Source organism: Oreochromis niloticus, linkage group LG10 (genome assembly GCF_001858045.2).
Source record: "Oreochromis niloticus isolate F11D_XX linkage group LG10, O_niloticus_UMD_NMBU, whole genome shotgun sequence".
Lineage (NCBI taxonomy): Eukaryota > Metazoa > Chordata > Actinopteri > Cichliformes > Cichlidae > Oreochromis > Oreochromis niloticus.
Window position 1 is genome coordinate 12574039 of NC_031975.2, and position 15414 is coordinate 12589452.

The following is a 15414-nucleotide window of genomic DNA, read 5'->3' on the forward strand; positions in this document are numbered from 1 at the left end:
CCAAGTTGCACTGCACTGTGGATTATAGTTCCAGTGTAAAGCTGAGGCCTGTCGACACATTTCTGCCGTCTTATTACTTCCAGCATAATAAATAATAAACCAGTACCCATCCTAGCAATTTAACTAAATTACTAACTGATAAAAAAACAGGCCAAATCGCATTCGTTAGGTCACGGTTGACTATTATCTTTGCCATCATTTCTGTTTAACTTGCAATGCCAGCAGAGTGCTCATGCAGCACATCGTTTCACTGTGCACCGCTTTCCTCCAGCACTTAGAACCTTATCAATCACATGCTGTAGAAATCATCATCACAGAAAGAAAGAATAAAATATCGTATATAATTAGATGATCTTGTTAAAATTGCGTACTCAAATAGCCATTATTATTCATTACAATCCATCGCTTGGCCAGAACCACTTGTCATATGAAAGCTATTTGAAACTAAATTTCCTGTTTTACTCGCATAATTGTGAGCAGCAGAGTGATGACAGATTGAGAAGGAAAATAAATCACCGATCGATTAATCCCCCTGGACTAGATCTGAACAAGTCGTGGCTGCCGATGATGGATCACCTTTGTTAATCTCGTAAAAATTATATTTTTCAAAATCCACAAGGATGCCAGCATGATTTAGTATAATATGGCGCTGCTGTCCATATGAGAATACATCTAACGCATACACAAGATAACATCTTTTGTTTGTTTATTAAGCAGGAGTTACAAAGTACCCCAGCAGATGTAATATATCACATCTTCACAGGGCACATTGACGCGGCGCACTCAAAATAGCTAAAAAGATAATGATAACACGTGCAGCAGAGGTAGTGTGTCATTTTTCTGCAATCAAAAACCTGTCAGAGACATAGAGAATGCTTTTCAGCGGTATGAATCACTGTACTGCGAGTACACTGCCCCCGAGCAACACAGTAAAATACCTGTTATGTATGTGCTGCTCATGTGTTGTGACCCTGAAACCTGACCTCTGCCTGGGCCCGGGTCGGGTCAAGTGGAAACAAACAAAAAAAGACAAAGCGAAAGCAGAATTTATTAGCTTCGTTAAATGAAAGCAGGTGGCAACACATTCATTTATTCAGCGCGGCAGAAAAGCAGTCGATACACAGAACTTCATTAACTTGCGCGGTACAACTTGTCTATTTGGCGGTGTTATCAGTCTCCTTCTCCGCCTGTTCATTTTACGTTATTATTGATATGTTAATATTTTACAGCCCATAATGTCAGCAGAGACAATTATGGAAAATGATCTTAACGTCGCGACAAAGTGGCAGAAATGCCAAATAGATGCATAAAATATTGCTTTCGCAGTCCTGTGCGAATTAACATCTGACATTTTAGCCCCACTTTTCTGCGCCGTCATTACAGCGTTATTATATTTTTGTAAAATACTTCAACTGTATCGTTTTCTCGCTTTTTTGTGTTTTTTTTTTATTTGTGCATGTTGTATCAGAGCAACTGTGACGAAACCTAAACCTTTCCCATGGCGCTGTAGCATGCAGCGCAAAGTGAAACCAACATCACAATACAGCAATAATTATTTAATAATTTAAATAATTGTAGCCGGAGGTATGTTCCTGTACTGGAAAAGTAACCCTTGTGGCTTTGGGCGTCTGATGTTGCTGTACAAGTTGAAGTCAGCTGATCCTGCCATGTTTTTTTGTTTTTTTTCTATGTAGGGCTTAAGAGTCAGCTGGCTGTGTTTCAGGAGCGTTTAGCGTCAAAATTTGCCTTGATTCAATTTCCAACTACTAATTTGCTCCAATTTTTTTGTAATTAATAAATCAGACACGTGCCTTCGTAATGGCTGATTTACCCACAGCAGCGTGCACACCCTGAAATCTTTCATTAAAAATGACCGCGCCACACAGATCTCGGTGAATGTCCCTATCGAGGTGGATGGTTATGTGATAAACAGATGGAGCTAAATTAGCCTCAGAGAAAGAAACCAGAGAAAGGGTGAGAAGGGTTAGAGTTCTAAGAATTTTCCCTTGAATAAATATTTCTTTCACCATTCAGTAATTGCACGTGCTGGTCTGGAGATACATTATGAGATTTTAGTCATTTAAAATTTTTAGTAGTGATTTTTTGACACCCATCTTGTCCATATTCCTAACCTAATCCACAACTTTCTTCCCCCTTTTTTCCCCCACCCTCCTTAATGCTTTTGTCTTGCATGCACATCCAGGTGAGAAGCCTCATCAATGCAGCATCTGCTGGCGCTCTTTCTCCCTGAAGGATTACTTAATAAAACATATGGTGACACACACGGGGGTGCGGGCCTACCAGTGCAGCATCTGCAACAAGCGCTTCACCCAGAAGAGCTCTCTCAACGTCCACATGCGGCTGCACCGTGGAGAGAAGTCCTATGAGTGCTACATCTGCAAGAAGAAGTTCTCACACAAGACCCTGCTGGAGAGGCACATGGCCCTGCACAGCACAGCCAGCGCCATCACTGGGCTGTCAGGGAGTGCAGGTACCCCAGGTCCTGTCTCCATTCCCATCCCTATGGCTGTCCCTGAGCCCGGAGCTGGAGTGGTTGCCCTCGCCATGCCAGTAAGTGGAGGTGCTGGAGTAGGGGCTGGGGTTGGAACAGGAGTGGGTGTAGCTGCAGAAGCGAGCTGCCAAGAAGGGACCACCTACGTATGCTCCGTCTGCCCTGCCAAGTTTGACCAAATGGAGCACTTCAATGACCACATGCGAATGCATGTCTCCGATGGATAAGTACAACTAGATAAACTTCTTTCAAAAAGAATGACAAATAAAATGGCACTAGATTTTCCTTTTCTTATTTTGAGGTATGAAGAGTAATGAGTATAGACACTGGCACATTAAGTTTCCCAAAAAAAAAAGATTTTTTTTTTCTGTTATTCTAAAAGAAAAAAAAAGATGGTGGCCTTAAGGCTTAGTAGTTTGATATTGATCTACTGGATGGATCCTAACTACAGGCCTCTAAATGTATGCTTTCCTAAAATACTGATTTATGTGTTGAACACTACCGAAAGGCCTACGAAAGAAACACATACACACAAACACACCTTTTGTGTCGACATGTCTGAATGAATATACGTGTTTGAACGTTCGTGCATTTGCATGTGTCTGTCTGTTTATCCAAGTGTGTGCGTGTGTGTGCGTTTTCGCGTGTGTGTGTGTGTGTGTGTATGTGTGTGTGTGTGTGTACATTGCCATGAAATATATATCATGGCAGTTGTGAACCCATATTGACCAGTTTGGAAACTTTAGATGTCCAAGCTTACTGTGGTATAATTTACAACAACAATAACAAGAAAAAAAAACACCTGGGGTTGGGCTACATATTCCCTCTAAAAATACTGATGGTCACAAGATTGCCTTCTTATATGAAATAAAAAAAAAAAAGGAGAGTAGTTAATTTGACACTGGGTTTTATTTATTCCTATTGTATTAAGGGATTATAATGCAGCCATTGTCAAGGTACCAATTTCAATCATTGTCCTGAAATGTAACACCCTCGTCAGCGGTGACGGGGGCAGATATTCCTCACATGCTTTATAATTATTGTCCATGCATTCTGATGGTAAAGATGACTAAATTACGGTGTGTTGATGAGACAGTATTTGAGCAAAAATCTGTTTCTTTTTTTCTGAAGTTTGGAGTTTAACTCATTTGCATACACTGCCACTAATATCTTCAAAAGACTGTTAAGGCTATTAGACCTCTTCCATGTCAAAACATAAGAAAAAAAGAAAGATTGTTTTTGCTGACGGTTTTTATTTAGCCTTTCACGCTCATAGTTTTGGCAGGTTGGAATATGCGACTAAACTCTCTCCTTCATAATTGCTGCTCCTCAACTTGCACCTGACTGTTATGGGATATAGATTTAAAAACAAACAAACAAACAAAACAAAGATTTGTCACTTCAACTATTGTTGTTATTGAGTAGCCGACGTGGTTTTAATTTGATATTTGAATTTGAATATCGGGGAGGGGTTAGGCTAGTTGTTGATTGAAACAGTGTTGTTTAGGAGTGGATCATTTAATTTGAATTAAATTTGAAATTAAAGGAAACGTCACCCCTGATCACAGAGCACCTGTATAACCTGTTTAATGGTATTGCAAAGCTATTTCAGCAGATGGGAGCTAAATGCATTGCTTTTCATGTCCTAGCTCTCCCTGAAGGCTCAAATAGCGTGCAGTGTTTTGAAAGGAAATACAGTCTGAAAGCAAAACAAGTAGCTCCATTGACTGATTGCTATCACACTGTTTCATGGTATACCACAAGTTGCAAATGGACTTTGTAGACAATAGCATACATTCCTAATTTTTCTAAAACCTAGACACAGCATGTACAGAATAGATTTGGAAGCTAGTGTGTGCAAGTTGTCATCCCTGCATCACATCACTTAAGGCTCATTTCTGATATTTCAATTCTTTTTTTTTGTTTTTATTGCTTTTTATCCAAAATAGGACACACACAGACACACACACACATACACTCGGACACACACACACACACACACACACAGACGCACGCACGCAACTGCCTGCAACTGCAATCTGAAGGATTTGCTCATTTATGTGAGCAAACACTTTCGTAGTTGTATTATTAAAAGAATAACTAACTGCATACGGGGGTCTTAAAAAGACTCGCTGTCGATTTAAAAAAAAAAAAGTGCTACTTTGCACATTTTCTTAAAATGCCTGTGCTTGATATTTAATCATTTTCCTTAAATGAACTATGATTTTCTTTTATTCAATTTCAAAGGAAAAAAAAACAACTTTTTTTTAAAAAAAATCTTGATAAGTGGACTGCATTATTTTCTTGCATATATGTTGCACTGCTTAAACCAATAAGTGCACTACTGTTAACAGAGATATTATAGTTTTAGAAAAGAGGATTTTTTTTTTTTTAAATCTAACATTTGGTTGTAGAGTTCACATGTAATAGAATAGCTTTGTTTCAATTTCTTCATTAAGTACTTCAGCGATTCTTGGCTTTTGTTATTGCTTGCAGTTACCTACAGTATATATACTTGTGCCGTGTTAATGCAAGCACCTGTTTTTATTTAAACCTGTACCATTATGTGTGCTCATCTATGTTTTAACCTTTGAATTCACTCTTCTATGGAGTCAGCTCCCTGTAACAGTTTTATTCAACTGCATTTCTTTAGTAACAGAGCAGAATTTTCCTATGAGAAACATCCAAGCCAAACAACATTAACAGTGCAACAACGACAGTAATAATAAACAAACTCCCGTCCGACGCTGTTGGCGGAGGTAAAAAATAATAATAACTATTATTATATTATTAATAATAAAAAACATTTATAAAGTGTGTGTGTGTAACATAAATGGTATGTGTCCTAGAACAACTTTTTTCTGTGGGGTTTAAAGGTGTAGGGGAGGTGATGGAATGCGGCTTCTTTGATATCTGTCCGTCAGTCGTACACAGTTGTGTCCCTTCCTTAGTGTCCGTATGTCTGTGAGTGTCTGTGTGTGGTATATAGCCTAATCAAAATGTTGATAAGTGGAATATCTGAACTGTAGGGCTTCCTTTGCAATATGCAGCGCAGGTACTATGAGAAGCAGCTCTCCAAACCTTTTGGGCTAATAAGGCACCTGTAACAGTTGTTCGGAGGATTTTACTCAAGCTTAGGTCAAGTACTGTTGACTTCACTGTACCAGATTGGAGAAGTCGTGTCAAGCATTTTTGATGCTAAATTTCATATAATTGCTACTAGATTTCACATCACTGCCGAGTCGGTTTCAGATGAAGTCAAGTGACGAGCACGTGAGACCCGGTGATGTCGGGATTCTGGATTCTCCTGGTCTGAAACAGAAATTTCAAAAAAGACAAAAAAAGAAAAAAAAAAAAAATCGGCCACACTTTAGAAATACACTGAAAAGCCGTGAGGTTGGTCCTCAGTAAAAGTAGCACATTATTTAACATTTGATTGGGCCCCGTCTCTTACGGTGTGCATATAAGCCTAAACTACATGGTTCCTGTTTGTAGCTGTTGTTGTCAGGATGGCAATATTGCTGCATGCTAGTGCTATATTTGTCTCTACACAGCACGTGGAGGGTAATCTCATGCCTTAACAGACAATGCACTAAATAGAAATATGTAAGCAACTGCCGAGATCTCTTTCCAACAGTATTGCCACACGTATGGCGCACAGCTCATGATGTTGGTGTTTGTTGTCTGTTCAGTACCAAATAAACACTGCCAAACTAACATCATCACTTCTTTAACAGCAAAGGCAGAGACATTAATGAAATCGTTTCAGTGTAACGTGTGTATTCAGTAATCTAGCATTCCTTCATGGCACCGAAATTTTTACATATTTTGTGTAAACACGTATATCAAATGCACTATTGACTGTAGCTAGATGAGTACAACCAGCTTTGTGGTATCATTGGTCTAAATAGTAGGTTAAGTAGCTTGATGTTGGTTTTTGTTTTTTTCTTCTCTCCTCCAAATATTTGATTTCACAAGTTCACTATCAATCGTTTCTCTCTATCACTTCTTTTGGAATAACAAAAGTAGCCAATCTCAACATTATCTGGATGAGGGCTAAATAACTCGTCCCGTCGTCAGTTGACTTCTTGTATCATAAGGTGTTTGATAGCAGACCAGGCTCGGAAGGGGAAGCACCTTCTCTCCAGTGTGTCATAACGTGCTTAGAGCATACCCAGGCTTCCTCCCCCTCTGTCCCCTGTCGCGTTAGCATCACACGCTCTTCACTGTCCATAGTTATATATTCCTTATACTGCTTCAGATACTCGTGGTGGTGCTTAATTCTCTTTTCTCAGTGTTGCAAAAAAAACCCCAAAAACCCCAAGTCGGTTAAAAATTGTTGAAAAGTTGCAACATTATCCAGAAAAAAAAAAAGTCCTTATCTCAATCGTGCTTCTTCTAGTTGTTAGACTAGACTTTATGTTTGCAAAGTGTACGCATATTTTCCTGAACAAAACATATTGAAAAGTAGATACTAGTCTTGAGCCTGCAGCTGTTTGTATTGTGTTTCAGATATATTCCTGTTTATGTTTTGTTTATCGTAGTGTAGAGACACAGGGTCTACAGTACATTGTTGTCCTTCTTGCAGTAAGTTTAATTCATTGTTATACTTCTTTATTTCGGAGTTCCTTCTGCTTTTTTCTGGTGGTCATAGTGGTGTTGTTTATACATACATAGCTTCGCGCGACTGAATAAAGAATAGTCGGTTATTTTTCACAGTGTATTATATATATATGCATATACGCTTTGCATTTAGTTGAAAACAAGGAAATGGAAGATAGTAATGGTGAGGGTGATACTGAGTAAGGAACAGGTTCATTTTATTCTGATAAGCATGTGTCTGTCTTCCTGTTTGTCTTTAAGTCTGTCTCCACACATTTTAAGTCAGATTTCTTTTATTTAGGCACGAATAAAGTCACAAAAGTAGAAAACACATGAACGCATTCATATAATACTTAACAGCTTTTTTATTTTTTTCGTAGCTTTTTTGTCCTTCTACAGTACACATAAGAATGAAATAGATAACTTCTTACAAATAAACTATATATATTTTAAGTATCACCATCTCCACACAGATAAAGAATACATTTTCAGATAGTTTGATAAAATTGCAGCTAGAATATACAATACCTTGTGTGATATAGGGAGTACGCCTATCAAGTGCCTATCAGTACATACAGCAACTATACAGAATATTCATAGTTTTTCTCTCCTACGTTGCACAAATACAGAATATACACAGTGGACTAATGAAAAATAGACTATTTATACTATTACTGCTAAAAACCTGGTGGTTGTGAGTGCATAAGAGAACCCTTTAAATACCTGAAATGTTCTATTCATATACAGTAAAGACTACATCAGCTAGTTTTATTTTTTAAACGTACATGTATACAGTTTGGAGGATGAAAAGATTTAAAATGCAATCACGCACGCCTTTGATTGGTTGGTTTAAATGGCAGTTGGAAATTAAATATGAAATCCTAATACTGGATAGCCATTTTGTTTTCCTGTCACATTGCTCTCTGTCATAGATAAGGCTTTTTTTTTTTTAGTTTTTCATATTTGCAAACAAGCCATATACTGTACTGTACTGTATGTTTGGGGAGAAAGGGCAGTGGCATTTTGTGAACAGCAGGGGGAGCCACACATCAGCCAGAAGAGGTGAAGTTTAAACGAACAAAACAAAAACAAGTTGAATCATTGAATATTTTGGATTCTCTTTGTTGGTCATTATGGCCGTTGCATTTTTCATATTACAGTAACATCTATGGGAATGCCAGTAGTTGCCTCCACTGAGACTACATGAATGAAATGGTTTGCAGTCTGTAGGATCTGAAAGCTGCTTTAAGGTTCTTAGTTGGCTCCAAAGTACACTGTGTGCAAATCACACCAGGCGTGCTTTGACCTTGATGGCAGGCCCGTCCAAATGCAAGCCAATGCCCAATTTCCCCACAATGATCATTAAAGTTTTATCTTATCTTACAGCCTTGTTATTTATGTGCAGCTTGGAATTGTAAAGGGCAAGCAACGAGCAATGTGGGTAAAAAAAAAAGAAAAGAAAATGGTTATTAAACATTAGACTGGCTGGTTTTTATCACCGCAATTTGGAAATAAAAAATGAGATGCCAAATTGAAAGTTTTGGCTACAGATAAACAGCTCTTCCCTGAACAGCGGTCTTTAGGTGCTTGGATGAACAAACACTAAGAGAGAAATACGGCAGAATGAAAAACCACAAATCAAGTTTCAGGACCGAGTGGCTCTGAGATAAAAGGTTTTGTGATGGCTTATTATTTTGTCCCCTGTGGACTAATTACCACAGTTTTCTCTCTAACCTTCTCCAGCCTAGTTACGGTGCCAAATTTGGGGAGGATGAGGGGAGACTTTAAATTATAAGAGTAAGAGGGAAGCAGACAAATATAAAGAAGAAAAAAAAAATTCATTTTTTTCTTAAATGCAAAACATTTTATAACATTAAATGCAGCAGGCCAAAAGAAAGTGATTGCCTTTATTTTGAATCTTTGAATCCTCCATAATGCATAGTTTTCAATTAAATTAGGAGAAAACAGCTATGATTAACAAATATACACTTAGTTTCATAGACATTTACTGTTAAAACAAAGCATCACAAATATAGGCAATGTGATATAGCTAGTCCCTGTCATTCAACCGTCACACTATGACATCCTCAGAAACAGCATCCATTCTGTTTGAAATTTAAGGGTTTTACAGACATAATGAAGCAGCTGTTCAGATTTTCAAGTAGACACAGCTATACTAAGCTATTACAATATCTAGATTATATTTACTATTCTCCGAACATGCAGTTATTACTCTACCCCAGATGTGTTGTTTTAAAAATAAAACACCATCTTCAGGTAACTACCATCGAACAGTCCAAATAAAGCATGCAGTCCTGTCTACACAGCTTTTTTTTTTTTTTTTTCCAGTGGGGGAGTACTTTGTTATCGAGTCCCTCGATAACACGCATTCAGTATCTTTTCTTTATCACACTGATGAGGGGACTTGGACTCTGAAGACTAAACACTGAGCCTCTTTGTGTTCTCAGTCACTCTAGTCTTTTTGGCTTAGTTCAGCTGGATGAGACGATTAGGTTGAAAAGTGTGCAGCAGCGTTAACTAAAAACATGCATTCCTGTTCAAGAGCAGCACATTCCAACTCCTAGTCTGGCATTCGTTTTCCACACTTAACTATCCCAACATTAAGAATTCCCAGCACTTAATTGTTTTTACAAATCCGCCGATCGTGTGGTAGCAAACATTGCTTATCACAAGTTTAGCAAACATTTACATTTCCCTAAAACTGATCCCATTTCATTTTTAAAGAAATTTTTTTTTAGATCTCATCTCGACATTTATTTCAAACTTTGCCATGAGATCACAAACCCTTATAAGCTCTGACCACAGCTAACGCTTGTGCGGACTGGTTTTATAGCCAACGTATACACTATGCTATCGTTCTGCCTCTCTCTGTGTAGGTCACTCTTTAATAGTGCAGAGACATTTAAAAAAAAAAGGAAAAAAAGTCGAGGTTCCTCGCCGTGATGTTGGCCGTGGTCTCGGCCAACTCGTGGTCTGCCATCACTGAAGACTTAGATGAAAAATTTCAGCACTGTATCTTCATAAAATGGGCAGGTAGGGGTAATTAGCAAAACGGGGCCATGGTAATCATTAGAAGTTAAATAAAACAAACAAACCAAAGAAAAGGTTAGGACAATTTTAAGTTTTTGAAGAAATTAATATTTCTTTATAATGTGTGTGGGGTTCCTACAATTGGGCTAGATTGCCACCGTTATTATTATTATTATTATTACTATTATTAATATTAATATGATTGATTTTCTTTGTTTTTAATCTCATGGCAGGGTGCTTGTGAAAATGCATATACGTTATGTCACTTGTTTATAGTTTTGTGGTTGTGTTAATTTGCCTATTGTAGACCAAAATAGATTTTCTTTTTTAAAAATAAGAAATGCAACAAAACATAAAAATGAATCTGACACAATAGCTGTGATGTAAACTATTGCATGTTAAAACATGTATAAGATTGTAAATGTTGCATTGTTCCTCTGGCAAAACATAATAATCATTGGTTATGTCTTCTATACACACATTTAGCAAATCAGTGTACACCTTTTCACCTTCGCATTGGATTGTGTTTAATATATTTAAGGCTGTCCCTAGTAACTAATCTGACATTGTAACTTAAGAGTACATTCAGCCATTTATACTTGAGATGGACCAAGATGTTAAGTTTGCACATATTTGTAAGTTGTTTATTAAGCCAAAAAAGAATGAAAAAAAAAATATACACAACTTTAAGTCTCAGCAATTCAAATCTAGTTTAGGTGCTCGTCACCTAATAACAAATCGACCTTAATGTTCGCTGAAAGAAGGCAACAAAGCCAGCCGTCACTGCGCAGCAAAAGTAAATTCAAACCAAACTATAAGATGGATTTCAACATCGCGATGTGATTAGGTATTATTTATCAAAGTGATTCAAAAAAAGAGTATATTTTTGTAATAGCGAATGTAAATCATTTGGCAACAATTAGTTTTATAACTATGACGTCCAAATCTGGGTAAAATCTGCTGTATTTGTTCATCCTGTGTATTCAAAATAGGAAATTGAATTACTGTAATTCAGGCAGGGTTTTTTTTTTTTTAAATCAAAACCTGGGCCGATGATATTAACATTTAAAATCCAAAATTACACGCACCCTTTTTAAAAAGCAGCTTAGGTTTGATTTTGATTTTTCTTCTTCTTCTTCCATCGTGCTTTCAGGCTTTTTGCTGCCATATCATGTACCTAGATGCTTTTGTAAACATGCACATGAGTTGAAATTTGAGATGTGGTTATAAATATGTGTATATTTTGTCAGGCTTTTTTTTTTTTTTTGCCTATGTTAGCTTTTGATTTTACTATTTCCCTTCATAAAAAAAAGAAAAAAAATGACATCTCTTATATAGTTATGAACTTGGCAGAAGTGGAGCTGTTGTAGTAAAGTTAGTTAACATCACAACTAAGCAACCCTGAAATATATGCTGCAGTAATGTGTTCAGTTTGTTTTTGATAATTTATGCTCCAAGTTGGTTTGTATGTTGTTATTATTGTTGTTATGAAACAAGCTTGTATGAAATGTATTGACTGCTGTTTTGAAATAGGGGATAAAGTTTTTTTCTTTTCTTTTCTTTTTTTTTTTTAAATGTATGTGCAAGGATGTTTTTATAATATGATTTGTCAAACACTGGACTGGAGTGAGTTTTCCAACATTTCCAAGTTGAGAGATGTATTTGACAGACATAACTGCACAGGCAACACCCGTTAGCACCGATGTGAGCTGACAGACAAAGCACACCCTCCCCCCGCTGTACACGGGAGGGTGAGTAACATGGCCGCCATCCTCCCGATCAAAATAGGAGTTATTTGGATATAAGGAGTTACCATATTTCCTTTTCGTGCTGGTTAATTGCATTCAGTAGGTGATGGGTTATATATAAATATATATATATGTAATAGGAACTATTTATTAGGGATGTCCTTCAAAATTGTTGTTATGGCATAGACTGGTGACAGATTTGTTTTTCTTTTCTGGAAAAGAAAATTCATAAAGGGATACCACTTCACAGCTAAGTAGTTGTCAGAATCACCCGATATGTTCTTTCTACGGTAGAGCAGATTTAACAGTTGCCTCTCATTACACCTACCACCACTTCTCAAACCAGATAAGAGATTTGCACTAGACTGATTTTGGTCTTATTCTATCAAAAGCAATATAATTCACACGACACATATTTGAACCATAGTATGGGACGCTTGTCCCCACCATGGGAATGCTGAGTAAATGGTGATATTTGACGTGTTTTACTTTGGTTTTTTTTTGTATTCAAAGGTACAGAATTGGTTTTTTAAATGCACATGACATCCATATATTGCTGTTTGTAGCAGGGTTCTTTTTTTCTCCCTTCGCCCCTTCCTTCTTCTTCTTCTTCTTCTTCTTTTTTTATGTTAAATTTACCCAGCAGTACCCTGAGTATTGGTGTCCAGATTTGAGGGGCATTAAAACTGTTGTTTCCTCCTGTGATTGTTTTGGACAAATCAAGCAGCTCTTACAGATCCGAAGTGAGAGTAGGGATGTTATGAGGGATGGAATCGTTCACCACGAGTCAGTCGTCTTCATCACACAACCAACATGTTTAGAAATAAACACAAATGCCAAAAGAGAAACCCAGCTGTCCACCGTCGTGCACACCTTTCCCTTAAAAACTTTGAGTGATATTTTTCTGGGATGTTACAGAAAAAAAATGCTTTAAAACGAAACAATAATGAAAAAAAAATCCAAAATGCATCTCTCTCTTTTTTTTTTTTGTTCTTCTTTTTGTCGACGAACGCACCATCATTGGCTGCTTATGTAGAGAAGCCACCAAAATGTATCATACGTCATTTTCAATTAGGGTCATTTACCGACAGCATTAGCGATCGACCCGAACGTCACTATATTTTTCTGATAAATAAGTGTAAATTTTTCAAAAATTCACAAAGAGCAAAACGTCACCATTTTATCTGGATGTAGTAGCTTTCCTGTTTTCACCGCTTTGTGGTGTTGTTGAAAGATGTTGCGGTTTGTCTAAATTTGTTGCGTGTTAGAGGAAGCATAAGTATGTGCCTTCTTGTAATCTCCTTGGTGAGCTTGTTATTATTGAGAAGCTGAAGCCAGCCAATTGTGTTTGCACTAAAACCAAATTGCTTTTTGTGATGTAGACTATTTAAGCAAGCTTGTTGCGTCACTTTAACCGTACAGTATGCATGAGGGTGAAATTGGTAAGTCTAGGGCTAGAGCTCTCATCTGTTGACCTGTAAACCAGTGCAGCTTAGAGGATCTTGTGAATATATCTTGGCTTAGTTTCGCATTTAGTTTTCAAATTCCATCTCCTTACTCATCCAGTTTTTCACAACAGTTAAAGGTAAAACGAAACAAAAACAGAAAAAACAACACAAAAAAAAATCAAATAACACATACCATTGTACCGATACAATACAGCTTTTACTTTCACATGCCACAGTTAGAGTTACACAACTGCAGAAGAGATATTCATTTTTCTGAATCCATGGGAACGCATGAGTATACGAGGTCGCCTCGAGACTATTGGTCAAATTCATTTAGGCCGTTTTTGAAGACTTGTATTTATTACATATTTCGTTGACATCTAAGAAAGGCCTACATCATGCTTTTGAGTCTTACAAATGCACCTTATTCATGTCAGTCCATGTGGGGAAAAAAAAGGAAAAAAAAAAAAAGGCTGGCAGTGTAATATCTCTGATTTTAGCACCTTACTACACAGCATGTTTTCACTTTATGCCAGTTTAACTATTCTTCCATATGTATGATTTCAAAAATAAATCTCATTCTTTGTGAAATTGTTTCATGGGATGTGCCAAAGTTTGGAGGCGATCTCCCAAGTGTTTATGCTTATCATATTTTTTTTTTTTCTCCTCCTCCTTCAGTTATAGCAAGGGTATGTCAGAACTTTCCTATAACAGTGTGTGGAATCAATTTATCTCAGCAAACAGTATCATTACTTGCCATTTTACAATAAGCCCTGTATTTCACATATATTTACCAGTGATGTGTATTTGTTATTATAAAGAAAATAGCCGTAAAAGCTTCATTATGTTACATAATATTGTGACTTTTTTCGAAAAACTGTGAAGACTTATCTTGCATATACTTTATACAGAAGTATTAAGCCTTAATACAAAAGACTAAAAAAAGTGTGGAAGAATAAACTGATTGTTGCTAAGTAAGGATGATTTTTGTAAATGTTACCAGCACTTTTTTTGTAATTTTCACTCTCTGAGGTATTGTACAAGTTCAAGCTGTTTGTGAAGTTTGATTATGAAGGAATAAAAACTAGTACTTTCCTGTACTTCACAGAAAGTCTTGTTGCTGTTTTCTTTTTGTGCTCTTTTATCTTTGGACATTTTCTTGTGAATGAATGCCTGTGTAGTAATAATAATAATAATAATAATAATAGGACTCACATTTCCCAGCTGCGCTGCCACAAAGTACTAACATCCAGTTAATCCTTAAAACCAGATAGACATATAGATGAAATGCTCGGAGTCAATTTATTCGAATAAATTACCCGTCGTAGCTAAAATTAAGCTCATAAATAATATTAGCCTGGTGTGTTGTGGTGCGTGTTGATTCCAAACACAGTTGGAAGTGACGAGATAATGAACAACAGGCTGGAATGTATCCCAGAATGCACTGTGCAGAAGGCAGGGAACACCCTGGACAAGCTGTCAGTTGGTTACAAATCTAACAATGATTAATAAACAGTCGCAGTCGTACTTCACACCTACAGACAATTCAAGAGTACAGTCCACTTGACTCACAAGCGTTTAGACTGTGGGAGGAAACTGGCACGGCCAATGTGGAAAGAGCTACAGAGATGATTTCAGCAGGAACCAAAGAGCAGGTGTGTCCCGTTGTTAGGTGTGCGTTTTTACCCCCGAGCTGCTGCAAAGTACAGCACGTGGCTGCGCAAGGCCGCAGATGATTCTCAGATATGGCCATATCAAACATGGTTTGCTCAGGTGATCTGCTCTGGGGCTTTTTACACTGATTAACATACTGTGTGTGTGGACGGAGAACAACCCGAGCAAGATCAATATGAGCTTTTATTGATATTCAGATTAGGGCTATGTGCTGTAAACAGTGCTCCTTATTCCCACAAGCAAAGAAAAAACAAATGCCAACCATGCGCTTCAATAATAGTCATTAACAGATTAGCAGATGTCTTTAAAGAATGGATAATATGACAGGTGTGATCTGGCAAAAACATTACCCAGCAAGAGGAGACAGGGAGAAGGCAGG

At 37.3% G+C, this 15414-nt stretch overlaps 1 protein-coding gene across 1 annotated transcript in view; it reads left to right on the forward strand.

The window, feature by feature from the left end:
* Positions 1–14472, forward strand: part of zbtb20 (zinc finger and BTB domain containing 20) — a 33980-nt gene extending 19508 nt beyond the window's left edge. Inside the window, exon 4 of the mRNA XM_003446849.4 lies at positions 2204–14472. Within this exon, the coding sequence (XP_003446897.1) occupies positions 2204–2739 (536 nt within the window). The 3' untranslated portion in view covers positions 2740–14472. The remainder of the gene's footprint in view (positions 1–2203) is intronic.
* The last annotated feature ends 942 nt before the right edge of the window (positions 14473–15414 follow it).